This window comes from Pongo abelii, chromosome 10 (genome assembly GCF_028885655.2).
Source record: "Pongo abelii isolate AG06213 chromosome 10, NHGRI_mPonAbe1-v2.0_pri, whole genome shotgun sequence".
In the NCBI taxonomy this organism is placed as follows: domain Eukaryota; kingdom Metazoa; phylum Chordata; class Mammalia; order Primates; family Hominidae; genus Pongo; species Pongo abelii.
This window is the reverse complement of record NC_071995.2, coordinates 6,113,354-6,136,504: the sequence shown is the minus strand read 5'-3', so window position 1 is coordinate 6,136,504 and position 23,151 is coordinate 6,113,354. Positions and strand designations below refer to the sequence as shown.

The 23,151-nt window shown below is 51.9% G+C and overlaps 1 protein-coding gene across 1 annotated transcript in view; it reads left to right on the top strand.

The window, feature by feature from the left end:
* The window catches only part of VWF (von Willebrand factor), a 176,123-nt gene that overhangs the window by 45,369 nt on the left and 107,603 nt on the right, over positions 1-23,151 (top strand). The window contains 9 exon segments of the mRNA NM_001246277.1: positions 3,343-3,559; positions 5,155-5,277; positions 6,454-6,565; positions 7,554-7,600; positions 13,650-13,786; positions 14,540-14,678; positions 15,854-15,954; positions 20,866-21,061; positions 21,825-22,040. Coding sequence (NP_001233206.1) covers positions 3,343-3,559; positions 5,155-5,277; positions 6,454-6,565; positions 7,554-7,600; positions 13,650-13,786; positions 14,540-14,678; positions 15,854-15,954; positions 20,866-21,061; positions 21,825-22,040 — 1,288 coding nt within the window.

Sequence of the window (23,151 nt, the reverse complement as noted above, 5' to 3'; positions counted from 1 at the left end):
CCACTCCCATCCTTCAGGCAAATCATCAGAAACACCCTTCTTGCTAAGGCTTTCTATAAGCCATTTAATGCCTCCAGGGACCTCCCAGGAAATGCGCTGGAGTACTGTTCCCATTATCCCTCTGAGTGGGAAAAGAGTGATTTGGAAATGCTGGAGATGGGCCATGCTGGGCTCTGTCTCGTCACGGCTCTGAGAGGGGAGGGTGCCTGGATTCCTGGGTCTCTTCTTTCCCTTGGCTGGTACTGCGTCCTGCTGGTGAGAATCCCTGGTTTCTTGTCCCTGTGCCTGCAGGAATCAGTCCTGTAGTGCAGGTACTGCTCCGAGCCACTGTGCTACAGCCCAGGTGATGGCAGCAGTCATAGCAATGACCAGGAAAACCCCAGGGAGTGCCTTTTTGAGGTTTTCTCTAGTTTCAAATTGTGGGTGGGGAAAAGGCTAGACAATAGCCTGAGCACATGACCCTTTCTGGGACACCCTCATCTGCACTCTGAGTTCAGTGACCTAATTCCCTGAATGGCATTTTTGATGGGGTAGGCAGCATGGCAGAATGGAGGGAAAGACACAGGCCTCGGTCTCCTTCCCTGAGCCCCAACTTGGCAGTGAGGATGGGAAGTTCTGCCTATTGCAAAGAAGAGAGGTTCCCTCCCTGCTACTAGAAACTCACTTTGTTCTGGAGAAGTGTGAACTTCCCAAATAAAAGATGAATACAAGCAGCCCCTCTGTTCCCTAAGGAGCACCCAAGATACTAGGAAGTGATAATGTTGCCCGGCAACCATTCATCTCAGTATAGCCCAGGGAGATGGAGATAAGGGGAAAAGGACAAAGGTGTCCTTCTGTCCTGCTGGGGACCTGCTCGCTATTCTAGAGGGTAAGCCTAGTGGCTGGAGGGATCTCTCTGGAGGCCAGGAGATGATGAAGATGATGATGATGATGATAGGGGTCATCATTTATTAAGGTAAGTCTTGCGTTCAGTCTTTACTAGTCTTATCACATAGGAACTGTTACTATTCTCCCCTGTTTTGCAGAGGAGGAGGGGTTGAGTAAACAGCCTAGCTCACACGCTAGCATGGGGAAGACGTTGGGCTGAATCTGGGGCTGTGGAAGTCATGATGAGGCCAAGGCAGGCCTGCCCACCTCTGTCAGTCTCCCTGGTCATTGCTTTCAGAAGCCTCAGGTTCCCCTTGTGTAAAATGCTCAGGGTGACCAATGGAAGGCTGCGTGTAACCACCTGAGACCTAAGTGGTCCCGGGACCCACAACAGTGGCCTGCATTCATGGCTGGCCTATGTGGTGCTGGCATTGTGGCATCTTCACACGGCCCCAACAGGCCGTCTGAGACTGGTCATTTCCACAGGTCATTCTCACTCCGGGACACTCTTCTCAGACCAGCTGAGCTGATTTGCCTAAGTCCCCACTGCCAGTAAGTGGCAGAGCTGGGCTTTAGGCCTGGACTTTTCACAGCCACACAGTGGGTGCCGGCTCAGCAGAAGGGGATTGGGCAAGGCAGGGCCGTGGAGGGGCTGCTGTTGGCCCCGAGACGCAGAGCAGCTGATGGCTGTCCCCATGAGCCTGCCCGCTGCAGTTCTGCAGTTCAGCAACCCATGCCGGTGGGTGCTTTCCTAAGGTGCAAAGAGAACCTGGCTTTTTTTTTTTTTTTTTTTTTGAGACAGGGTCTCGCTCTGTCACCCAGGCTGAAGTGCAGTGGCACAATCTCAGCTCACTTTAACCTCCACTCCCGACCCCCGTTCAAGCAATTCTCTTGCCTCAGCCTCCCGAGTAGCTGGGATTACAAGCATGTGCCACCATGCCCTGCTAAGTTTTGTATTTTCAGTAGAGATGGGGTCTCACCATATTGGCCAGGCTGGTCTCAAATTCCTGACCTCAAGTGATCCGCCCGACTTGGCCTCTCAAAGTGCTGGGATTACAGGTGTGAGCATCTTTTCCTGGCCTGCCTGCTTGGCTTTGGTGGTGGAGTGGGTGGAGGCCTAGCAAGGGGCAGGGCCCTAGCACCAGGCACTGGGGGTAGGACACTGATTTCCTTAGGACCAACATCCCTGTGCTGCCCGACTGGATTTCAAGGACAGTGAGCAGATGGGGTCAGGTTTCTATTCCTGTGGGCTTTCTGTGGCGCCGCAAAACAGGAGGCCCACAGGCCTGGCCCCTGGCCCCGACTGTAGACTTACACAGGCTTGCTCTGGAGACCCTTGGTACAATTCGAGCTGATTGAATTTCCCTCTCCTCAAAACTGGTCGTTTCTTTCCTCTTTTTTACTGTCCCCTTTCCAAACACCGATTGGCTCCAGTTTACGCTTCAGGACTCAGTCCTTCCATTGAGATATTCTTGCACTTTTTTCTTTTTAGCTGAAGATCATAAGTTCTTTCATGAACTCGCAGCTTTGTCAGTCAGAGAGTATTGCATTATGCATCCAAGAAGTTACGCAAGAAAGAAATCATGCGGATCATATATATCCATGACTCTGTGTTGTGCCAAAGCTAAGAAAGACATCATAGATTCTAAGACACACCATTGTTCTGTGTATCGCTCAGAAACAAAAGGCTACCAATTCAAATATGATAGCCATCCTAAGACGCAGTCCAACTTCAGAGATGTTACACTGTGGGAAAAAGGTGTATTTCGAGTCATTAACATATAGAATGGAGAGATGTTTCTAGGTAAAACGTAGGGTCGTTTATACTCGTGAGTGAGCAGAAGTAGGAAATGATGACAATTCCAAAGCTGCCTGTGTTATCAGGTTGAGGGCATCAACAAAGTGGTAGAACCAAGAATACTCGTGCCTGCTGCAGTATGTCTGGGACATTCCACAGAATCAGCGCATGCTGTTGCTGACGGGAACTGGTCCCGTCTGGCCCCAGCAAGCACCTGGGGAGTGTTTCAAAAAAAAAAAAAAATCTTGCTGAACCCCATCCCCAAACTACTGAATTCAGATCTCTTAGGGTGAGACCCAGGAATCGCTACTTTATAAAGCCCCTTGTCCCATCCCCCTCATTCATAGTGAAGAAGATCAAGATCAGGGAGGGGAACTGACTAGGTCAGTGCAGAACCGATGCTGACAGCATTCCTGGACTCTGCAGCCACCCAGGCCAACTCCAGGGCCAGTGCTCTTTGTGCTTCTCTCCATCCTCTGTCCGTTCGTAGGACACTGCCCACCACGGCAATCCAGGGCCTTGAACTCTGCATTTCCAGGACTCAGTCTAGGATGTAACCTTAGCCTTGTTCCACTTCACATTGCACGGGTCCAGCATCTTTTCCTTGGTTGATGGGCTGGTGCATTGAACACATGCATCTGCTTGGTGCCAGCCTGAGGCGGCCCCTCTTCCTGCAGGGCCTGTGGGAGCAGTGCCAGCTTCTGAAGAGCACCTCGGTGTTTGCCCGCTGCCACCCTCTGGTGGACCCCGAGCCTTTCGTGGCCCTGTGTGAGAAGACTTTGTGTGAGTGTGCTGGGGGGCTGGAGTGCACCTGCCCTGCCTTCCTGGAGTACGCCCGGACCTGTGCCCAGGAGGGAATGGTGCTGTACGGCTGGACCGACCACAGCGCGTGCAGTAAGTCGGCCCCTTGCCTCATCCTGCCCTGCCAGGGATGAACGGTCTGTCCTGGGTGGTGTCCCTTAGGGCGCTTCGCGGCTCTGTCACGTGCATGTGGCTTTACCACACCCAGCCAGCCAGTGACTGCAAAGCCATGTGTCCCGGACCCATTTCCTGAATGGCTCCTGCTCTCTGTCAAACGGGCTTACCAAAGCCCCGTGTCCTGCCCCTGCCTCTGTCCCGCCCCCATGCCTCCCCTGGCGCCCCCTGACTTCCCTCAGGAAATCTGATCCCTGCACTCACACAGTGTTCTCTGCTTCCCACCAAGATCTTGGCAGTTGCAGTTTTGGTTTTTGTCTTCACTGCCTGCCCGCCTGAATTGATGAGGAGCAGGGCGCTGACCTGCCTGTCCGTGTGTGGTGATCTTTGAGAGAGCAGAAAGCATTGATTAAGTTCTTCTCTTTTATTAAATTTCTCTCCTCCAGGCTAATGACCGCTATCCCTCCTGCCTTACTCGTGGTGCTGTGTGTTTCATCTTGCAGTCTCAATGGGTGCCTAGTTATGGTTACTGTCCCCAAATTATCAGGATTAAGTGGGGCCTTCTGAGGTCACCTTGCAAGAAGTCTCCTCTTTCTGCAGCCCTTCCAGTGATTAAAAGCCATGCAGATGGATAAGCAGTCTGTGATGGTTCCACAGATGAGACGAGCCGGCCACATCTTCACACTGCACACGTGTGTCTCAGTGTGTGGCAAATAGCTGCTGAATTCGAACTTTCCACCTGCGGTGTGGGTGTGAGGAAGGAGGATGCTAGCAGCCGGTTTCTACTCTGTAAAGCCGAGTGGCTTTTTTTTTTTTTTCTTTTTCTTTAGGTCTGTGAACGTAGGGTAGGGGAGATACCTGATGTATCTTGGAGAAAGGTTAAGGGGCAATAGTTTGGTGTCAGAAAGCCCAGAAAAGAGTGCTTATGTGTTCCAGTCTTTCAGTCGGCCTGAGTGTTGCTCAGCTACAGGGTAGAGAGAGGAAGGAGGAGAGCCTGTCCTTGCTGTGAGGAGCTGGTTCCAGTGGGAAGAACAGAGAGTGCTTAGGTGATATCTGTGAAGGCAGCCTTGTGGCAGAGTGGAAATAAATATGGAATGAGTGTCAGCATGCAGGCAAATGTGCCCTGTGCTGGGTGGGGCATTTGATTGGGGCCAATTTCATGGGGAAAAGGAGGAGGGATGGGATAGAGGGCACCATGGCTCCTTGCTTTGTCCTAGGACTCCACTTGTTTTGAGCCTAGAGGAGTTTGCTGTCACTCTGAAAGGGTTTTAGGTGAAGGGGAGGAAAAGAATGCCAAGTTGTACATGGAGAGCAGGTGACCAAGGGGAAGGGTGGGGGTCCTGGGTGCCCCCGATGGGTCTTGGTAAGGGCCTCACAAGATGGAAGATGTTCATCTAAGGGAGGGGTGGCCTCAGGGGGGCACGTGGCTCACTGGGGCTGAGATGGCCCTGGAAGCCTGAAGACAGAGGGGAGCAGTCAGAGTGGGTGCAAGAGGCTCAGGCTGCGGCGTGGCTGGTGAGATGATGTGCCGGTGGGACCTGCCCTGGGCAGACTCCTTTGATGTTCCTTTTCAGGCCCAGTGTGCCCTGCTGGTATGGAATATAAGCAGTGTGTGTCCCCTTGCGCCAGGACCTGCCAGAGCCTGCACATCAATGAAGTGTGTCAGGAGCGATGCGTGGATGGCTGCAGCTGCCCTGGTAATGAACTTCCCACTTTATTTACAGATCAGAGACCTTGCCAGCACCCTTGGCTTTGGGAAGCAAGATGAAGGCCACTTGTGTTTGCTCCCTGTTGCTGAAATCAGAAGCCTTTTATTAAGTTTTAAATGTCTTTGTCCAGCGTGATCAGGATTGAGCTGGTCTTTATTTTTAATGGACGTTGTGCTGTTGTACTGTATCCATGAACGCACTTGTGTCGAGGGAAATTGGAGGGTGGCCTGGGCCCCAACAGTAACTTTGTTTGGGGAACTTGTGGCCCATCTGAGCTGAGCTGTTTTCTCAATTAGGTGTGTCTGGGAACTGATCTGGGAAAAAGATCTCCTGGGCTTGCCATGTGAGCTCAGCTGAAAAAGGGCTCTGACCTAGAAAGTCTTTTCAGGGGAGGCTTGGTGGGCTTTGGGGAAAACCCCTGTTTAATTATTGAGAGCAAGGCTGGGCGCGGTGGCTCATGCCTGTAATCCCAGCACTTTTGGAAGCCGAGATGGGCGGATCACTTGAGTTCAGGAGTTTGAGACCAGCTTGGCCAACATGGTGAAATCCCGTCTCCACTAAAAATACAAAAATTAGCTGGGAGTGGTGGTGCGCACCTATAATCCCAGCTACTTGGGAAACTGAGGCAGGAGAATCACTTGAACCCAGGCAGCGGCAGTTGCAGTGAACCGAGATCGCACCACTGCACTCCATCCTGGGTGACAGAACAAGACTCGGTCTCAAAAAAAAAAAAAAAAAGTTATTGAGAGTGAGTCCTGTGTGTTTCAACCCATGACTTCTCTACTGTAAGAACTTGAACAAAACTCTTGACTCCCTTCCTTCATCTGTAGAATGGTGATGAGTAGTCTTTCCCCTCTCACATTGCATTAATGTGTAAGGGAAGCAGCACACACATTCTTGAGCTTCCTGGAAGAAGCCCTAAGCCCAGACTTGTGCCTCCCCTACTGGATGACCTGGAACAAAATTCTTTTGCTCATGTCTGTAGTAATAGAGATGAGGAATTTCCCTTCCTTATATTGCATTATGTGAAAGATAAACACCACAGAATAAGTTCTTTGAGCTTCCTGGAAGAAGCCCAACCATTGTCCCTGGGGATTCTGTAGTTGTGGGATGAGTGATGCAATGACAATGTTGAGGCCTTTGTCTTGATGCCCTTGACCCCAGAGGGACAGCTCCTGGATGAAGGCCTCTGCATGGAGAGCACCAAGTGTCCCTGCATGCATTCCGGAAAGCGCTACCCTCCCGGCGCCTCCCTCTCTCGAGACTGCAACACCTGGTAATGGGGGCTGCGCAGCGTGCTCTGGGAGACCTGCCCTGGGGACTGGGGAGGGAAGCTGGGTCAGCAGGGGTGGTGGCAGGTGGAAAAGAACCTGGACCGTGCCAAGAAAGAAGAGACTTGAGTTGGAGGCTACTGGTCGGGGCTACGGACAGGTGTGGCAGGCAATGATGGGGAGCAAAGAGTATATTACAGATAAATAAGCCTTGAAGATGGGGAGGTCAGGAAGGGCAGGATCCTTCACGTGCAGACATCATCTCTAGCTGTCTCTCCAAACTATGCTTTCATAAATGATCCTCTCCCCTTGGAGGAGGGCTGTATCACTAAGCAGCACGTAGGTCTTTCTGTCCTTGAAATTTCTCATCTGCTAGGTGGTAGGGAGTTGCAGTGTCCAGTGGAAACTCACACCAGTCTGCCCTCCCTTGGTCCCTGCAGTAGGCCAGGCCCAGCCTGGCTTCTGTCATCTCAAGAAGCACCCCTGGATGTCACCTCTGGCTGGCTTTGCCAGTCTCCTGCACAGCAGGGACAACTTGTTTGGTCCCCAGGCCTCCTCCCTTTGCTGTCTTAGCAGCCTTCTGTGTACACTGAGCCCCCAGGTTCTCAGTCAGCCACCGCCCACCACACTTCTGGGCTGGGAACTACCCATTTCCATATCGCTCTCTTGCTCTCTGCTACTCAGTGTGTGTGGGGTAGGAATTTGAGTTCTTGGTATCTGAGTAGATTTTCAGGGGGATCAGGTAGTTTTTTTTTCTTTCTTCTTTTTCTCTGTTGGGGTTTCTTCCCCTGGGTAATATCTCTAAGATTCCTTTGTGGCCAAAGCTCTGTCCTGTACAATTTTAACCCTATGAAGATTCTGCTAGCACCAACTCCTTTCTTTTCCCACATCCCTTCTTATGGGGACTGTGATAACTACCATGAGCTCTAAATCCATTTGCATACCGTTGTGTTTGCAGAACCACCAATGACCTGTGCTTTTTCCCCCCAACAGCATTTGCCGAAACAGCCAGTGGATCTGCAGCAATGAAGAATGTCCAGGTAGGAGACCTGCCGCTCATTCTCTTCCTCCTTCCCTGAATGGGGAGGCGTCTCCTCCTCTCTTACCAGACAGGGAGGGCCACACCTCAAGGCAGCGAGATGTTGCCCTCTCTGCACAGGTTGGCTGCAACCACGTGACCCCAGCTCTGGTTTCAGGTACCAGCTATGCTAACCCATTCACAGGCCAGAAGTGGGAGCCCTGCAACAGCTGAAAGGGGAGAATGCACCTGCGTTCAGGTGTTATTGTCTGTCCTTATTACCTGTTTGCTGAAAGGATTAAGGTTGATGAGCTGTAAGGCCTGTATGGTCATGATTGACTAAACAAAGAGGATACACATTCTTTGGAAAATTAAGAGGTAGAAGGGCCTGGTAATTCTTTAGGCTTGAAGGGACAGTTCTAATGGAATTTTCCAGAATGCCTAATATGAAGACCATGGCGTGGTCCAAGAGCTAGGAACACCAGGTCACCAAATGATTCCTCCCATCCTGTCCCTGCCCTGGAAAATCTGCTTAGGAAAAATTATTGAGCAATCTCTGCCATTTGCTTTCTCCTCTGTTTGGCCTCAACTCTATTCTATTTACTGCAAACCTTGCCCGTTCAAAGCTCCCTTCTGCCCCACCTTCCAATGACCTCAGACCTTGCCCTCTGTGGTCACTCACGTGGTGTGTTCTATGTGATGGCCACTGTGCTCAGCACTTTCCGGTTACAACCTGTGAGGCAGGTGCAATTTATTCTCATTTTAGGAAAGCAGAAACAGACCTAGAGAGGTTAAATGACTTGCCCAAAGTCACACAGCTGCTACGAGGCAGAGCCAGGGCTTGAACTCACAACTGTCTGACTTCTTACTTTTTCCCTTCCTTTTCTTCTCCTTCCTAGTCCTAACCTTTGGTGGCCTGAAGTGGGTTGAGCTTGGATACCTGGGATTGTATTTAGGGTCTGCGAGTTAAAGACTTTAGGATGACTCAGGACCTTATCCAGTGCCCTCTACACTGGGAAAATTCTGGAACTAGATGTGGGCTAGATCAGTTAGTCTTGCAAAGAGATGGCCACACAGCCAGGTTATCTTTTGTGTAACCCTTGAAGAAGGCACAAAGGAGAAAAGATTGCTCTTGAAAGGGATATCTGTGCTCCACTGAACATAATTACACCATGTCCAAGACTAAAGGAGCTCTTTGGAAGACATATGAGTTGCTGCAATTAACCTGTGAAAACACTTTTAACATCTAAATAAGAAGCACTCATTGTATGAGATCTGTGAGCCACAGTGGATGGAACTAGGAATTCAGTTTATTGTGTGTGTGTTTTTTTAGACGTTTGTAACCACCAGGTTAGGAAGTCTTAGCAAGTACTTACTGTAGGGTGGGTCTTCCATCCATCGTCCTTCCAACTGTCCATTCATCCAAGTACTATTTGAACACCCACTATGTACATGATGGACTGTTTTCTGGGGCAGACAATACAGTCCTCTGGTCTTCAATTCAAAATCTAGAAGATGACTTTGCTGAGGATGTAAGACATTCTCTTGATGTCTTGATGAAAAGATAAACAGTGTCAACTCTGTCTATTAAGTGGTTTGATATTTTGCCAACAAAACCACTACGCTCTTCTCTGCATTCTCAAAGCCCTGGCTCTGACCGTCTTTTTCTAGTTCGGGAGTTTTGTTGATCATCGCCTCCCGGCCCATTTGCGCCCACGCACACGAGCGTATTTCCACACCCTGCCATGACTCAGCAGGCAGTGGGGCTGTCTGATGCTCCCAGTGTGATGGTGATACCTGCAGATAGAGCTTCTGATGGGAAGAATAGGCAGTATGGTTCTGGAGGGGATATGCTTGGCTCTGCTTATAAAGTGAGGAGCAGCCCAGAGCTTCTCTGCAGCCCCTGGAGGAGGATGATAATGACATCAGGCATATGAGAAACGGTAGGAGCCAACCCGGGAGGCAGTTTTAGGTGGCATCGAGGGCTCTGGGCTCTGCAGCCGGACAGACCTGCCCATATTCAGATCCCTGTTCAGTTTCTTTGGGAACTTGGACGAGTTGAACTTCTCTATGCTTCAGTTCCCTCATCTGTAAACTGGGGATAATAATGAGCACTTCGTAGGAGCAATCAATGAGATGGTTTCCATGGAGCACTTGGAAATGCATCTTATGCCAGGCACAGTGGCTCACGCCTGTAATCCCAGCCCTTTGGGAGGCTCAGTGGGCAGATCACTTGAGCCCAGGAGTTGGAGACCAGCCTGGGCAACATGGTGAAACCTCATTGCTACAAAAAATACAAACATTAGCCAGGCATAGCGGTGTGTGTGCCTGTAGTCCCAGGTAGTTGGGAGGCTGAGATGGGAGGATTGCTTGAGCCTGGGAGATTAAGGCTGCAGTGAGCTGTGATGGCATCACTGCACTCCAGCCTGCTGGGGTGAGAGAGATCCTGTCACACACACACACACACACACACACACACACACACGCAAAAAAAAAAAAAAAGAGAAGAAAAAAAGAAAAAGAAAAAAAAATGCATCTTGGGCCAGGCGCGGCAGCTCATGCCTGTAATCCCAACACTTTGGGAGGCCAAGGCAGGTGGATCATTTGAGGTCAGGAGTTTGAGACCAACCTGGCCAATGGTGAAACCCTGTCTATACTAAAAACAAAAACAAAAACAAAAAACTCACAGAAATTAGCTGGGCATGGTGGCACATGCCTGTAATCTCAGCTTCTTGGGAAGCTGAGGCAGGAGAATTGTGAGAGCTCCCGAGATAGGGGCCTCAGTGAGCCGAGATGGCACCACTGCACTCCATGCCGGGCGACAGAGTGAGACTCTGTCTCAGGAAAAAAAAAAAGAAATGCATCTTGTACATTTGGTAGAGATTATGTTGCAGGCTTTGGTGACAGTTTGCGTCCGGTGGAAGTCTGAGTTGCTTTGCTAAAGGCCTGTGGGTTGGCATTTCTGCAGGGAAGGCTTTAGGAGGTAGAGGGTTGTGGGGCTGGGGAAACAAATGGTCTGAGCAGGGCAGCCGCATCCAGGGCTCACTACTGCAAACCAAAGGGTTTGTTTAGAAGAGGTAATGTGCTTCCATCAGATGAGAGGTTCTGTTTTGTGTTTTTCATGAGGGAGGATCTTTATTCACATAGAAGTGGATCTGCTTTAACTTCTGGATTTTTTTCTTTTTTGAGACAGAGTTTCACTCAGTCACCCAGGCTGGAGTGCAGTGGCGTGATCTCAGCTCACTGCAACCTCTGCCTCCTGGGTTCAAGCAGTTCTCCTGCCTCAGCCTCCCGAGTAGCTGGGATTACAGGCACCTGCCACCACACCCGGCTAATTTTTTGTATTTTTAGTAGAGATGGGGTTTCACCATGTTGGCCAGGCTGGTCTTGAACTCCTGACCTTGGGTGATCTGCCCTGCCTTGGCCTCCCAAAGTGCTGGGATTATAGGCGTGAGCCACGACGCCCGGCCTGGATATTCTTTTTTTTTTTTTTTTTTTTTAAATGCTATTTTAGGAATCACCTGCCTTGCATTCGTTCGCCAAACTTCTAGTGCCCATCTCCATCTAGTGGTGGGCCCGCCGTTCGTCGGGGGCTGCCTGTTGCTGACTGACGGGGAATATCCTAGTGTCCCATCCTGGGTGGAGGATGGGTGAGCATGTTCGCATGGCCTATAGTTCTGGCTGACGTTGTAGCTCCCGTGGCTAACGGCTACCTGGCAGCTCACCCACCCTTTTTCCTGTGTTTGTGGCTGTGTTCCTCAGTTGTACCGAGGAGATAAGCTAAATATAATATTTAGACTTCTGATTTGCGAGAAACTTGGGAACACAAGTCAGTGAAGGTCAGAGAAGGAAATCAGATGAGAGGATTAGATGCTGGCCTTGAAAGTGTCCCTTTCAAATATTTGCACATTTCTTGTTGACCCTTCTTTTCCTGGGTATTGTTAAAGAAGACAGAAGTCCATTTTCTTGCTTAGATAAGAGTGCTCTTGAGAAAACAGAGAAAGGTGGGGGCGGCGGGGGGGAGGAATTCCCACCCATTTTTACTGCCCTGGGGTCAAGACATTTGACACAAATGACCATATTACTGTGTTTGTAGAATGATGATAATTTCTGAAAAATGGTCAGTTCAAAAAGGCTTTCCTGACATCTCACTGGACTTGGAATTCCAGCACATCCAGAATGGGCTGGGACGATCCTGGCCCCTATCTTGTGGCCTGCTCTGTCCTCCACGAACAGTCACCCCTCACTCCCGCTCTTCTAGAGGGGGCAGCGGAGAAGGTGGGTCGTGCTGGTGGGAGTGATCTGGGGCCTCTCCACTTTCTCCTAATTTCCTCTGGGCTAGATATGCCCTCCTGACCCACGCTGTCCTGGAAGGGATCCGCTGTCCTGGGGACCAGGCAGAGGGACGTGTACATCCCTGAGGCACCTCATCCTTAATCCTGCCTTCACACACATCCCAAAGGCAGGCCCACACCTGGGTCCAAGCCTGCACAGTCTAGCCTGGCCCCTGGCTGGGCCTGTCAGGGCACATGCGAGCATGAAGTGCCAGACAGTGAGGGCCTGTGGAGCTTGTCCTTGACAAGCTAGAATCTCTCTGTGCCTTTTGGGGACCCCTTGGCTGTGTGACAGGGCCTAGCATCAGCCCCTGGAGCTGGGCCCACATGGGATGGTCTGTAGGACCCTCTTACATTTGTCTCTCCAGCGTTGGTCTAGCATCTGTTCCCCAAAGGGAGAACTTCAGGTGGAGGCTGAGGTAATGCTGTAGACAGCCAAGCTTCCACTGTTTGGAGGGTCTCAGGGGAAGCCCTGTGCACTCTATGTGTCCTCATCTTTGCTTCGATCCTTAGAGAAAGGAAATCACACACACACCATGGAGTGGCTGGGTGGGAAAAGTCTTCCTCCTTCACCAAATGGCAGTGGTCTCTCTCTCTATATATATTTCTTTTTCTGTAGAGTAGGTAGCAAAGATGAGAGCAGGTGGAGGAAATATATAGGGGAGGTTGGGAAGGGATCCAGATGCCCTTTTCAGCTGTAATGGGTCCATGTTTGGCCCTGAAGATGGGATTGCCTCAAGCCAGGCAGGTTGATGGAGAATCACTGGAGACATTGGCAGAGGCCTCCCCCAGCCAGGACACCTTCTAGGATGTATGATCTCAGTTTGGAGGTGCATTGGGCCACAAGTATGGGGCCTAGGCTAGGGCGTGGGGGAGGTGGCGTGGGAATTAGGGTGGGGACAAGTTGAGGGCTTTGGGTTGCAGGGTGATGAAGGGGAGTCCTAGTCCCCACCCACAGATGTGTCAGCCTGGGCTGGGAAGCTGGCGCTGCCGAGGTCAGCACTGCCCGGGTGGTACTGAGATCACGAGCAGATGGCCTCCTGGTTCCCCACTGGCCCTGGCTGGAGTCACAGCGTGGGCTTGCCCCTCTGAGGACACAGGAAGCAATGGCCTTAGAGTCGTCCCTCTGCTGGTGAGGAGGATGGAGTCCCCATTTTCACTGCTGAGCTCCAAGACTGTCCCGCCTCACCCTCCCACCTCATCCTGCCTCTGGGCTGCCTACTCCGCCCCCTGGCCTCCAGGGACTCTCCAGGGGTGACACTGTGTCCCAGAGCCCCTCCACACTCAGGTTCAGAGAACCCCGTGCTATTGGGCAGCCTCCCCCGGCCAGGCACTCCGCTGACACCAGTCTGAGGCTGGTGTGGCACTGATGCCAGTGGGAAGCGTGGGACGTGGCAGTGAGCTGTGAGGGAGGAGGGGAGGCTGCAGGGAGCCTGGAAGCAGGAGCATGGGTTCCTACGTGATTCCACCACTGACTGAGTGTGGCTCTGTCACCTTCCTTAGTTGCCCCATATGTAAAATGAGGCCTTGACCTGAATGACCCAGCTCTGACATCTTGCAGTTTTAGGAGCAGGAACCGAATTCTCTCGTAGAACTCGTTTTTAGACTGGCGTGGGCAAAGGACGTCCATGCAGTTTTGGGGAGACGGTGTCCTGCTTGCATATGCATTCCACCTTGGCCAGCCCAGGGGAAGTCCCCTCACCTCCCATTCTTCTCCCTTCCTCTGTGTCTCTCCAGGGGAGTGCCTCGTCACAGGTCAATCCCACTTCAAGAGCTTTGACAACAGATACTTCACCTTCAGTGGGATCTGCCAGTACCTGCTGGCCCGGGATTGCCAGGACCACTCCTTCTCCATTGTCATTGAGACCGTCCAGGTGAGCTTTACCAGCCCGGCAGCTGGTCGGGTGGTAGCCCAAGGTGCTGCGTAGCTGCTAGGCTGAGTGGGCAGCCCCTGGAAGGCATGGCGCATTGCTTTCTGTGCATGAGGGAGGTCTCTTCTAGACTTCAGTTAGCCCCTCATTCATCCAGAAACCCAGCCCATCCCCTCTCTCCCTAGATGCTGGGGGAAGGCATCCTGCCCTGACAATAATGCCTCCTCAGGGCTGGCTCAGCTCCCCACCCAGGGGAAGCATCCTCCTCGGGTCTAGCCTGTTGACCCCATAACTAACCCTCTGATGTTTGGAGCTGGAGATGGCTGGGGTGGGGGCAAAGAGGGCTGGTCTTGTGTTCTGAACTCTGTAGTACATGTGTGGCTTCCTTTCTGTAGGGATGGAAGCAAAGATGAGGACGAAGAGAATGCACAGGGCTTTCCTTGAGGATCAAAGTCTCTGATTCTCTTTGGAACAGTAGGTCCAAGGAACACGATGAAGCAGAGGCCCATGGTTCTTTATAAGAGACTAGGCCAGGCTGGGAAAGACACGTGCAAGGATGCACTTAGCAAGCCTTCTTGCTGCACAACTCTAGGGGGCCCCATTCACATGGAGTATTCTGGGAGAATGAAGTTGTAGGTTGTGAGAAGGCCAGAGGCTCTCTGGGGTTGGGGCCTTTCTCTGATTAAGAGGGTCCTGGGCTGGGGAGCTGGACAGGCAGGGGGTACAGCAAAGTCACCCTGTGTTCCCTCTTGGCAGTGTGCTGATGACCGCGATGCTGTGTGCACCCGCTCCGTCACCGTCCGGCTGCCTGGCCTGCAGGACAGCCTTGTGAAACTGAAGCATGGGGGAGGAGTTGCCATGGATGGCCAGGACGTCCAGCTCCCCCTCCTGAAAGGTATGCTTCGTCCTGCTCCATCAGGCCTGGGGCTGGCACAGCCCATCCCTTAGCACCTTCCTTCTCAACCCTGGCCACTGTCCTTAAGGACCTGCATGCCTCTTCCATGGGAATGTGATGGAGAGTTATCTTTGGAAGGCAGGGTGGGGTGCTTGGCATGCATCCCTCCAAGAAAGGAAGGCTTCCTGGAGGAGGAAGACTAGAGAAAGAAGCCTGTAGATGAAGAGGTTGCTCTAGGCCTGGGACAGAGTGTAGATGGGAAAAGGGAACCGAGAGGATTTTTATTTGGCTTGAACCAAAGGGGCCAGTTGAGTTTTGGGCAGGTGGTTCTGGTTTGCTCTGGGGTGGGACGGGGCAGAGGCTGATGCTGAGAGATCAGGGGTGGCTGGTAATGTCACACCAGAGAATGCCACTTGAGGCAAGGCCAGGTGACCCTCTGGCGTGTCTAGAGGTAGCAAAAAACCTACCTGTCCAGTATCTTCACCCAGGTTGCACTGTGCCTGTCAAAGCAAACCTGCTTTTGCATAGTAAAGCTCCCAAACTTCAGACTCAAAGTGGCTCTCAGACTCTTGCTTCTTCTCCACAATTGCTGGCCACTTTGTCGCTCATTATCCTAGCACTGCACACAGCGGATGAACTTGGGCTAGTGGGTACCCAGCATGTCCATGGGTGTTATGCTTTGTGTCTCCTTATGAGATAATGTTTGTTCCCCCAGGGCAAGGGGTGTGCTCCTATCTGTCGCCACCTTCCCACAGAAGCAACAATTGCTGTGTTCAGTATTGTACACAGCATCACTCAGACATGAGGTGGTGTGCAGTGGCACATTCAGGTGTCGTGGTGTCAATGCTAGAGAGATCCCCTCTGCTCCAGGGCACCCGCCTACGGCCCAGGATGCAGGAGCCTCTGCCTCCCTCCTGTGGCAGTAGGGGGAATGGCAGGTCATAGCGGGGGTGCAGAGGCTTCTTCCTGGGGGACCCTATTTGCGCTCTGTCCACCTTGATCACCCTTCCTCCTGACACCCCCTTAAACCTCATGGCCACTCCATCTGCCCCTAAGTCATTGCTGTTCATTGCTACTGTCCTTTTGAGACACCCTATTTCCCCCCAAATACATCTGCCTGCCACCACCCTGTCCTCTCCCCACCTCTGCCTGAGTCCTGTTCCGCTGGGTTCCAGGTGACCTCCGCATCCAGCATACAGTGACGGCCTCTGTGCGCCTCAGCTACGGGGAGGACCTGCAGATGGACTGGGATGGCCGCGGGAGGCTGCTGGTGAAGGTAGGTCCCCTCACGGGGTACTGGCTCCCTGCGGCCCGACCCTTACAAAGTACCCCTTGTGCTCTGGGTAGAATGGCTTTGTGTGGTGGGAGAAGAATTCCTTTCTCCTCATGGCCTACACCCTCAGAGCGAGGAACAGGCCTCTCTTGTTTATGAGGCTGGTGTTTGTTTGCTGGATGCCCCTTCTTGGCCCCAGGGATTCTTCCTGCTGGGCTCTGCTATCCCAAGGGCCTCTAGACTGGGGTGGGCTCTTGTGGGGCTGGGCAGGCAGCAGGTTTGCTGTCCAATCTCCTGGCTGAAACAAGGTCCGGGAGCAGGGGTGCCTCCCTGGGTGCCCACTGTGGGCAGTAAGGGAAGAGCCAGATTGGCACTCTCAGCTAAGAGAAAGCCGCCCCGTCTGCCCGGGAAAGATTGCTTAGGAAACCACCAGATTCTTCCCCTTGGCACTGGGACTCTGCATGTGTGGGCCACTTCCTCTTGTTCTTGGTGGTCCTAGAATCACACTGGATAGCAATCCATACTTTTCACTGAGCCTCCATCTACACTGTTTCTCTGGAAATGACCCTGACAGGTGAGCAGTGCAAATATTATTACTGCCATTTTATAAATGAGGCGACCAGGGCACAGGAAGTGGAGGGACGGTCCAGCACTCCAGAACTTCCAGGGCTAGGATAGACTCCTCTGATCAGAGGACTGATCCCACTCTGGCCACCCCCAACCCTGTCGTGGCAGAGCGAGGATTAGTTCTCTGCCTCATGCCTTTCCCATCAGAACAAAAAGTGGTTCTCACTTTTTGGTCTTGAATGCCTTTACACTCTTAAAAATTATTGAGGACCTCAAGATCTTGTAGGAGGATTATATTTATTGGTATTTACCAGATTAGAAATTAAATTAGAGACATTTAAAATACGTATTTATTAACTCGTTCAAAAATTATAATAATAAACCCAGTACACATTAATATAAACATCACTGTTTTGGGGAAAAGTAACTGTTTGCCAGAACAAAAATAAGCAACAAGAATAATGCCACTGTTGTACATTTCTGCAAATTTCTTTAATGGCTGGCTTAATAGGAGACAGCTGGGTTCTCATATCTACTGCTGCATTCAATCTTTTGCAATATTGCATGTCATGTGGCCTCTGGAAAATTCCACTCTATACTTGTAAGAGAATGAGGAGGGAAAAGGCAAATAATGTCTTCATAGTATTATAAAAGTAGTTTTGGTCTCGCAGACCCCTTGAAAAGGTCTCAGGGACCCCTATGGGTCTCAAGACCACACTTTGAGAACCACTGGGCTAGATTATGCCTGGGATCCCTGGAGAGCCTCCTCCTGCCTCCTGGGGTCCTGTGCTCCACAGGGTCCTTGCTATAATCCTGGGCAGCAGGGGCAGGGTGGCGGGTATCGCCCAGGAGATCCTGATGTCCTCCATCCTCGTGTGTCTATGTTCTTTCTCCTGTCTTAGAGTTCCTGAGGGAATTTCAAACTAACTCTTTTTTTTTTTTTTTCTTTTCCTTTCATGAAAATAAACCTGCAACCACAGACCATAAAGCAGGAAGGTCTGGGAGATCCTCTTGTCAACCTCCCATTTCCAGTAGGAAATAAAGAGCCATTATTTCTGGAGCAGGAGTAACTTGCCCTGGGCCTCACGGTCGTTTAGTTACAGGGCAAGGACCAGAACTTGGGTCTCCTGGTTCTGACCAGTCTTGCCTCCTGCACCCCGGTCTTCAAGGGGGTGCTTCACGTTGGCCAGTCCACTTTCTTTTTGTTTTGTTTTCTGAGAGAGGGTCTCACTCTGTCGCCCAGGCTGGAAGGCAGTGGCATGATCTTGGCTCACCACAACCTCCGCCTCCCAGGCTCAAGCAATTCTCCTGCCTCAGCCTCCCGAGTATCTGAGATTACAGTAGCTGAGATTACACCACCACGCCCAGCTAATTTTTGTATTTTTAGTAGAGATGAGGTTTCACCATGTTGGCCAGGCTGGTCTTGATCACCTGACCTCAAATGATCCACCCTCCTCGGCCTCCCAAAGTGCTGGGATTACGGGCATGAGCCACTGCGCCCGGCCAGCCAGTCCACTTTCTTAGTGCTCTCCACCCCCGCACTTTCTCCCCTTGATCAGCAGGGCCGTAACTTCTCATCCTGGGCAGCTGCCCTTCCTCCCCTCAGGTTTCTTTGGTCTTTGTCTCTCCCCTGAGGAGAAGAGAGGCCAACTTCTTTCTGTGGGAGGGGATGTAGGGTTATCTTTGGGGGTGGGTTTGTCTCAGTTTAGCTAACAAGAAGAGGTTTCCTTGGCCAAGATTCAGGACAGGGTCAGATGACCCTATGGCCTATAGAACTGTCTTTTTATGTATATTTTTCGTTTTTCTTTTTCTTTACACAGATTCCTGGGGCTCATGGAAAGGGACTGTCTTGTGGGTTTTATTATGAAGCAGGAAAGGGGGTGTTTGAGATGGGGCAGGAGGTGGGGAGGCTTAGAATGCTGACACCAGGGCTTTTGGGGATGGAAGTGTGGAGGCGAGAGCTGGAGGGAGGCCAGCTGGGGCAGAGGCGGTGCAAGAGGAGGTGCTGCTAGGGGCCTCCTGGTCTCCTTCCCCTGGGTGTGGTGTGCATGCTTTGTCCCCGTGGGGCTGGCGGTCCAGGCAGCAAGGCTCCAGCCAGCAGAAATCACACCCTCTGTGTGCTGTTTCCCTGCCCTGCTGGGTGCCCTGCAGGGCCCAGCTCTGCCTTAGGCATAGTGGTGTGGAAAAGATCCTTGCACAGGCTTCACTTAGTCAGAACTGTCACTGAGCAGAGGTTTATTTCAAATAGTGAGTGTCGCTAAGTGACACTAAGAGAGTCTCTAAGTGTCATGCCCACTCTTCTAACCCTGGCCGAGCTGACCTCTGAGACAAGCCAAGGGGATGGGAGAAGACCTGGTTTTAGAGTGGGGCATGGGGGTGATGGCTGGCCTGGTGGGGGTAAATGAAAACGCCTTTGGGGAGCATCAAAATCTGAGAAAGGAGAGAGAAAAGATGCTAAGAGGTGGGAAGGGAGTGGAGGTGCACCACCAGTTATGCCACCTTGCCCAGGATGCCCTGACTATGGGCATTGCATTCCAGCCCATCAGGAGGAGAACCTAGTCATTCACTTACTTATTCATTCATTTGTTCAATGATTCATTCATTCAACAAACACTTATTGAGTGTCTGCTGGCACTGCTGTGGACTGAATGTCTGTGTCCTCCCCAAATTTATATGTTGAAATCCTAACCCCCAAGGTGATGGTGTTAGGAGGTGGGGCCTTTCGGAGGTGATGAAGAATGAGATTTGTGCCCTTATAAAAGACCTCAGAGAGCTTGCTAGCCCCTTCCACCATGTGAGGACACAGCTAGAAGGCACCATCTATGAACCGGAAAGCAGGGTCCTCACCAGACACCAAATCTGCTGATGCCTTCATCTTGGACTTCCCAGATTCCAGAACTGTGGGCAATCAATATCAGTTGTCTATAAGCCACCCAGTCTGTGGTATTTTGTTATAGCAGCCTGGAAGGGCTAAGACAGGCACCATTCTGGATGCTGAGATTACAGCAGTGAGACAAAACAGACAAAAATCCTTGCCTCATTTAGCTTAAGTTCTAATGGAGAGAGACAGACAATAAACAAAGCAAACAAGTAAATTATATTATAGATCGGAAAGTGATAGATCCTGGGGAAATAAAGCAGAGAAAGGGGCAGGATGTGCCAGGGTTGGGGGGGATTTAAATTTTAAATAAGGAGGTTGGGAGAAGGCCTAATGTGACAACATTTGATATTTGTCAAGCAAACAAGGAAACATTACTCTGTCCCCTTTCTTAACAGTGTTTACTTGGGTTTGATTTCTACGGGCCTGGGACCTTCTACTGGATTGTTAACCCTGCATTTTGTTAGGTTGGAGCTGGAAGCTGAAAAGGGGCTCTAAGAGCTGACCTTAGCCCCTGAGGGATTCAGAACGCAGGGAGGTCGTCCCATCTTGGTAATGATATGCAGAGAGGGAGTCAGGACTCTTGGGTCCCAGCCCCCGCTCCACCTTCAAATCGGGGTCCTCTCCTTAGAAACCTGAGCAGATGCCCCAGCTGTGTGGGGGAAGGGCAGGTTCCACTCTCCTGGTTGTCCCCTAATGTGCACTTTGGGCTCAGAACTTTGTTCAGTTCTGAGAATGGACAGTAAACCACATGCTGATGGCCTGGAGTTTGAACTGTGCCGCTGCTTTGCTGCTGTCACCCCGGCAGGCTGCCTCAGAGCCCCTGCAGACCCCTACTCCTACCCATCAGCACCCCCAGAGTCTTCTGTGGCTTGTGGCCCTTTCTCTTCAGTGATGCTCAGGGCCTGAGTGGCAGGCAGCAGGTTGGGAGGAGGTGTTTCTTGTCATTAACCGTGAGCTCCCTGAGGGCTTGGACCACACCTGGCAGCCTGCTGGGCCCACACCGAGTGACCAATGTGAAGTCTTCCTATACAGAGGGGCCTTGAGTTTGCATGTGACTCTGGGTGGGGGGATCAGGCCCACTGGTGTGAAGGGCAGAGCGCTTTGGGCTGGGCTCAACCTGGCTACTCACCCTAGCTCCGCCACTACCTCCCTGACCTTAGGCAAGTCACTTTGCCTCTCTGGGCCTCCCTTCTCCATCCTTAAATGATCTGATAATTTCTAAAATCCCTTGTGGCAGTACAGGGCTCTGATGATTTGGGAACAGGGATGGAGCTGGTAAATTTACACTGCAGTTCCCTTTATTTTTCCCCCTTTTGCAGCCTAGGGCTTAGCTGCCTTTTATTACATTCATATTTATTTTTCACCCGGGGAACTTTTTTTTTAAAATTAAAACAATCTCATTAGTGAAACAACTATGCCGCTGCTTCCGCGGCAGCGGCTCCAGAGTGGCCTGGTTTCTCCCGCAGCTGTCCCCCGTCTACGCCGGGAAGACCTGCGGCCTGTGTGGGAATTACAACGGCAACCAGGGCGACGACTTCCTTATCCCCTCCGGGCTGGCGGAGCCCCGGGTGGAGGACTTCGGGAACGCCTGGAAGCTGCACGGGGACTGCCAGGACCTGCAGAAGCAGCACAGCGATCCCTGCGCCCTCAACCCGCGCATGAGTATGTGAACCTGGGGGCAAGGCGAGGACCTCGCAGAGTCTCGAGGTCCCCACATCAGTGCAGTGCGTTCCGGAGGCAATGCTCCCACCGCGGGGGGCAGGGGCGGGGAGCGAGGAAACGGGTGGGGCTTTGTTTTTACCGTCAGCACTTGATCATCTGAACTAGGCCATCTGCTCTTCAAAGTCCCTTTATTGGGCGCCCTCCGAGGGCCAACCCCGGGAAAGGAAAAAAAAAAAAAAAAAAAAAAAAAAGGCTACCGAGGCGGGAGGATCGCTTGAAGGCAGGAGTTCGAGACCAGCGTGGGCAACGTAGGGAGCCCCCATTTCTATGAAAATAATAATAATAAATTTGCCGGGCGTGGTGGGGTGCGCCTGTAATCCCAACTACTTGGGAGCTACGTGGGACGGTTGCATGAACCCAGGAAGTCAAGGCCGCAGTGAGCCAAGATCGCATCTCTGCACTCCAGCCTGGGCGACAGAGCAAGACCGTGTCTCTAAAAAAAAAAAAAAAAAAAAAAAAAATCCACAGTCCCCGTCCTTCGACGTTCCCAGTCTACTGCAGCAGCAGCAGCTTACAAACTCAGCTTTAGATGATTGTAAGATAAATGGACTGGGGGGTGGGGGTGGCATTTGCAGATTTCTCTGCGTGGCCTTGCAGCCCTCTATTAGCAGCACTGGGCTATTTCCAGGGGAGTGTTGGCCGGGAGGGCGTGGCACCCCCGTCCTCCCCACCACATCCCGGGCTCGCTCCTCTCGCCCCACAGCCAGGTTCTCCGAGGAGGCGTGCGCGGTCCTGACGTCCCCCACATTCGAGGCCTGCCATCGTGCCGTCAGCCCGCTGCCCTACCTGCGGAACTGCCGCTACGACGTGTGCTCCTGCTCGGACGGCCGCGAGTGCCTGTGCGGCGCCCTGGCCAGCTATGCCGCGGCCTGCGCGGGGAGAGGCGTGCGCGTCGCGTGGCGCGAGCCAGGCCGCTGTGGTGCGTGTCCTCCCTGCCCGCAGCCCTCCGGGCCGCCCCCCAAATCCGTCCACGTGTGCTTTTCGAAGCCCTTTCTCTGCATTATTTCCTGTGGAAAGAGGGCGTAGGGCATTGTGACAAACATGGGTGGGGAGGACGGTTCATTTGCACCCACTTTTGCCTTCCACCTCCCAGCAGGACAGGCGGTGGGGACCGGCTGATGATTCGGGCCTGTTCCAGGAAGACAGGTTGGCTCATCCTACCTGGAGGCATAGAACTTGGGGATCCCTGCAAAGCTTGGGTTTCCCATGGCCGCTGCCACCTAGTGTTCGTTCAGCACACGTAAGGTCAGGCTGTGAAGCGAGTGGGTCCCAGATCCCACTGGGTCTCCGCATCCCTTGAGAGTCCAATGAAGGCAATGGGAAATTCACGTACACACCCTTTGCTTGTAACTCCAGGCAAACCACCGATGGACAAAACCTCTGGCGTTGTATAAAGTTATGTAAAGGTGAATTACATCACTGTTCCCAGTTGGCTTTAGATTCTCACTCTGCACTGCTGGATTCCTGGCACCAGAGTTGGTATCTGCTCCCGCTCTCTGGTCCCTTGGGTGGCTGGATTGTGCTAACTTTTTTGTTTTTGTTATTGCTCTGGGGACATTTGCTGCATGCCCAGTGTGGTCGGGCAACAGCGATGATGTAGAACTACAAACTTACTGTTAGAGTCACAGATGGAAACGGCCGCCCTACTAGGTACCTGTCACACTAAGTGAAAGGATGAGTAGATTCAGGGCAGGGAAAACCAAGGAAGGCTTTCTGGAGGACATGTACTTGGCTATGGTTTTAAAAAGCTGCTTTCTTGGCAGAGAAGACTTGTTTCCAATGGTAGAATCGTAGTAAGCATAGAAGTGAGGAGTATATTCTGTTAAGAATAAGACATAGTGGATATTCTGTTTTTTAGGGTAAAGTAGATGTGTTTAGAAATTAACATGTAGGTGTAGTCCCAGCTACTTGGGAGGTTGAGGCAGGAGGATAGCTTGAGTCTAGGAATTTAAGGCTGCAGTGAGTTATGATCGGACCACTGCACTCTGACCTGGCCAACAGAGAAAGACCCTGTGTATGTATGTGTGTAT